Here is a 4789-nt window from a genome sequence, read left to right on the forward strand (position 1 = left end):
GGCGGGGCTGCCGAGAGCAATGATCATCTTTGCCTGGAACTGCCGAGGCTTGGGGCTGGACTCGGCAGTTGGCGAGCTACGAGACCTGATTAGGTCATACAACCCAGAGGTGGTATTTTTATCAAAAACTAAAAAAAGATTGGGAGCGATGGAGAGACTCAAGTGGAGTTTGGGGTTCACAAAAGGGGTGGCGGTGGACTGCAAAGGAAAGAGTGGAGGATTGGCGCTATGGTGGAGAGATCATATTGAGGTCATAGTTAAGCCGTGGTGCCAATATTACATAGATGCTACGATCGCGTGTGATGGAGCCTCCTTTAGATTCACTGGAAGCTATGGAGAGCCATGTGTGGATAAAAGATCGAGGACATGGGATGCACTGCGCTATCTTCATACCCAGGATAACTTGCCATGGCTATGCGCGGGCGACTTCAATGAGGCTCGAAGCCAGGATGAGCAACTAGCTAGGTGGTAATCCGAGAAATAGAGGACAGATGGAACACTCTGAGGACTGCCTAACCGACTGCGGTTTGGCAGATCTCGGCTTCTCTGGGCACCCGTTTACATGGGACAACAAGAGAGAGGGTGCAGAGAATATACATGTACGGCTGGACCGGGCGACGTGCAACGGGGATTTTGCTCAGCTTTTCCCGGCAACTGAAGTGATGCATGTCATGACGGAGGAATCATACCATCAGGCGCTAGTCATAAAAGCATTGAAAACGACCGGGGACAAAGGCGAGCGCGGGCAGCGACCATTCATGTATGAGGCAGCGTGGGTGCGTCATGAGCAGTATGAGACAATGGTGGCCGCTGCATGGGAGGAGGCACATGCAGCCAATCACGGAGGAGGACGGCTAGCGACGACATGCAACAGCCTACGGGCCGCCACGAGATCCATGCAGGAGTGGAGCCGAAGGGTTTTTGGCTCTATCAGGAAGCAAATTGGGCATCTCAAAGTGCAACTGATCGAGGAAAAAGAGAGGGCTACGAGGACGGGCTATAGACAGGAGATCAAGGAGATCGAAGACCAACTACATGAGCTGTATGAGAGAGAGGAGGTGTTTTACAAACAACGTTTGCGCGTAGACTGGTTGCAGGAGCGCGATCAAAACACTAATTATTTTCAAAACCATGCCTCACACCGAAAACGTAAGAACACAGTCAAGGCACTTCGGCGTGAGGACGGGTCAAAGTGTTCGGATGATGAAGGGATGAGGAGGATGGCTGCCCAGTTCTATGCGCACTTATTTGCTTCTGAGGGCTCGAGGGATGGCGAAAACGTGCTGCAACACATTGAGGAATCTGTGACAGAGGCGATGAATGCAAAACTTGATGCTCCGTTCACTGATGCGGAGATAGAGGCTGCTCTCTTCCAGATGGGGCCTATGAAGGCGCCGGGCCCGGACGGCCTCCCGACCATGTTCTACCAACACCACCGGGCGCTTGTTAAGGATGATGTGTGTGCTGCGGTTCGTGAGTTCCTCGCCGGAACTGCGGCCCCCGATGGCTTCAATGACACGATAATTGTAATGATCCTGAAAGTAAAGTCACCTGAATTATTGGCGCAGTTTATGTAACGTACTATATAAGATTGCGGCGAAGGCACTGGCCAATCGCTTGAAGGTTGTTCTTCCTTTCATGATCTCTGAGGAGCAGAGTGTGTTTGTGCCAGGCAGACTTATAACTGATAATGTGCTGGTTGCCTATGAGTGTGTCCATGCTATTAGGAAGAGGAAAAGGAGGAAAACTATCTGTGCGGTCAAGCTGGATATGATGAAGGCATATGACAGAGTTGAGTGGGATTTTCTTGAACAGATGCTGTTGAAGTTTGGCTTCTCTGGTCACTGGACAGAGATGGTCATGAGATGTGTGAAGTCTGCAAAATTCTCGGTGAAACTTAACGGTGGGCTCTCTGAGAGTTTTGGTCCCACCAGAGGGCTTTGACAGGGGGATCCGCTTTCTCCATACCTATTCTTGTTTTGTGTGGAGGGCTTCTCTGCATTACTGAAGGAGGCTCAGAGAGAGGGAAACATCAAGGGGGTGTCGTTTGGAGGTGGTGGCCCAATGGTCACCCACCTTCTGTTTGCCGACGATAGCATGGTCTTTGTGGAGGGTTCAAGGGCAAATTTCGAGACTCTACACTCCATATTGCATGACTATGAAGCCGCATCGGGCCAGAAAGTAAACCTTCATAAATCAGCGATCTTTTTTGGTAAAGACACCCCGGATGAAGACAAGAACGAGCTCAAGCATGTGCTTGGAATAACGGAGGAGGCCCTGAGTGAATGATATTTAGGCCTCCCTGAGGTAGTGGGGAGGGCTAAGGATGGTACATTTAAGTACGTCAAGGATAGTGCTAAGGGCAAAGTATCGGGATGGAAGGGTCAAGGTTTATAAAAAATGGCAAGGGAGGTTTTAGTCAAATCCGGACTGCAATCCACACCAACTTTTACCATGAGCTGTTTTCAATTCACGAAGAAAATGTGCGGGAAACTGTCATCTATTGCTTCAAACTTCTGGTGGGGTGAAACAGATGGTCATAAGAAGGTGCACTGGATTGGGTGGGACAAAATGTGCATGCGAAAGCATGAAGAAGGGCTGGGCTTTAGGGACCCGGAAGCGTTCAACCAAGCAATGTTTGCCAAAGCAGCTTGGCGCTTGCTGCAAGTGCCAAACTCGCTGTGTGGACGAGTTCTAAAGGCGTGATATTTTCCCGATGGGTCGATTCTTAATGCAACGTGCCCTGCCGGCGGATCATACACTTTCAGAAGTATCTTGCATGGCCACGACCTCCTTGTTGATGGCTTGATCTAGCGTATTGGCGACGGTTCACGAGTATTGATCCACCATGATAATTGGCTCCCAAGGAGCGGTAGCCTCAAGCCACTGGGCCAAAGCTACATTGCAGGTATTACACGTGTTGGGGATCTGCTCAAAGTCGATGGCTTCTCATGGGACAAACGGAAAGTGCAGGAAATGTGCGCCCCGGATGAAGCTCAAGATATTCTTCAAATACCAGTTGGGGGACCGGGGGTGCAAGACTACCAAGCTTGGAACTACACCAAGAATGGTATCTTCATGGTCCGCTCGGCATACCATCTACGCATGAGCCAGAAGAGGGTAAGATCAGGACGGCCGGAGTCTTCATCCTGGGTGGCGGATCACAAGTCTTGGCTCAGCCTTTGGGACACAATCGCGTCGGGCAAAGTTAAAATCCATATGTGGAGGTTGATTCGGAATGGGCTTGCTGTGGGAGCGGAACTATTAAGGAGGAAGATCAAGCAGGGTTTTTTTGCACTGCGTGTGGGCGGGAAGAAACAAACTACCATAGATTCTGGGGTTGCTATCATTCTGCTAAGTTCTGGAAGATAATGCAGTCGGAATTGGGGGTACCGGTGGCGATCCCGCCGGAGTCAGCTTGCTCCCAGAGTGCGTTGTCGAGATGGTTGATGTCGTGGTTCGCGGAGGCTACGGATGACGAGCGAGCGATCATGGTTCAGGGTGCATATGCGCTCTGGCTAGCGGGGAATAATGCACGCGATGGGCAGCGGATTGAGGAGGCAGAGATGATAGAAAAAAGAGTCTTCCATCTAATGGGCGAGTGGCAATCGATACATGGCCGGAAGAGCAAGCAAAACACACCGGCGGTGAAGGAGAAATGGAGGCCCCCGGAGGAGGGGTGGGTGAAGGTAAACGTCGACGGAGCCACATCGAAAGGGGGACAGCGGTGGAACCGGGCTGGTATTTCGGAACCATGATGGAGCTTTCTTGGGAGGCCTTTGCCATGTCCTTCCACTGGGAAGTGACCACGCAAGGACTGAACTCCTGGCATGCAGAAGGGCCGCATAGGTGGCTGAGGAGCGGAACATTGCCAACCTACATATCGAGATGGATTGCAAGGAGATCGTATGTAAACTTCAAGGCACGCAAAAGGACTTCTCACCGCTGGGGCCTGTGGTGGAGGAGGTGAAGCGTCTGCTGGCCTCGAGGGAGAGCTGGAAGATTTCGTGGGTTAGGCGTGATGCTAATAAAGCTGCCCACTTGTTAGCTAGGGAAGCAGTTTCAACTAAGTTAAGCAAGGTGTGACTCCATGTGCCCCCAGATTTTATTTTGCGGACTATTTCGGACGAAATCCCCGTGTGGGGTGCTTAAATAAAGGTGTGACTGAATTTAAAAAAAAAATAAACTCCATGTACCCAGCTCTCTTTCTTCGTGCGATCGTGCGCCAGACTCGCCGCCGTCTCCATCTACCCGCACCAACCATGTACCCAGCATCTCTGCTTAGCCATCTGGCCACTGCCTCTGTCTCTCGGCGGCCATGTCCGATACGTGGCCCCACCTGTCCGCAAGCTCTAGTGCCTCGGTCCACGACGGAGCGAGCAGCGGTGGTGGGTTGCGGGAGGGAATGATGCGGTACCGCAGATCTAGGTTTTTGCGTGCTCTGGCCGCCGCATCCATCTGCAATTCCCCTCCCCCCACATCACCCATGTCAGAGTTACGACATACATCTACATCAGGTGGCGAGGTGTGCTACGTCTTGAGCTTGCGTTGGTTTTCCTTGAAGAGGAAAGGGTGATGCATCACAGTAGCGTAAGTATTTCCCTCAGTTTTTGAGAACCAAGGTATCAATCCAGTAGGAAGCTCCTAGAAAGTCCCACACACCTACACAAACAAACAAAGAACTCGCAACCAACACAATAAAGGGGTTGTCAATCCCTTCACGGCCACTTGCGAAAGTGAGATCTGATAGAGATAATATGATAAGATAAATATATTTTTGGTATTTTAT

The 4789-nt window shown here is 51.1% G+C and overlaps 1 protein-coding gene across 1 annotated transcript; it reads left to right on the plus strand.

The window, feature by feature from the left end:
• Window positions 1–491: 491 nt before the first annotated feature.
• LOC141023097 (uncharacterized) lies at window positions 492–1577 on the plus strand. The gene has a single exon (XM_073499409.1). It carries the CDS (start codon window positions 492–494, stop codon window positions 1575–1577), a length of 1086 nt encoding a protein of 361 aa, XP_073355510.1.
• The last annotated feature ends 3212 nt before the right edge of the window (window positions 1578–4789 follow it).

The sequence above is a fragment of the Aegilops tauschii genome, chromosome 5 (assembly GCF_002575655.3).
Source record: "Aegilops tauschii subsp. strangulata cultivar AL8/78 chromosome 5, Aet v6.0, whole genome shotgun sequence".
In the NCBI taxonomy this organism is placed as follows: Eukaryota; Viridiplantae; Streptophyta; class Magnoliopsida; order Poales; family Poaceae; genus Aegilops; species Aegilops tauschii.

Coding starts and splice junctions, on each gene's coding strand:
- LOC141023097 (XM_073499409.1), top strand. CDS start 492: ATGGAACACTCTGAGGACTGCCTAACCGACTGCGGTTTGGCAGATCTC.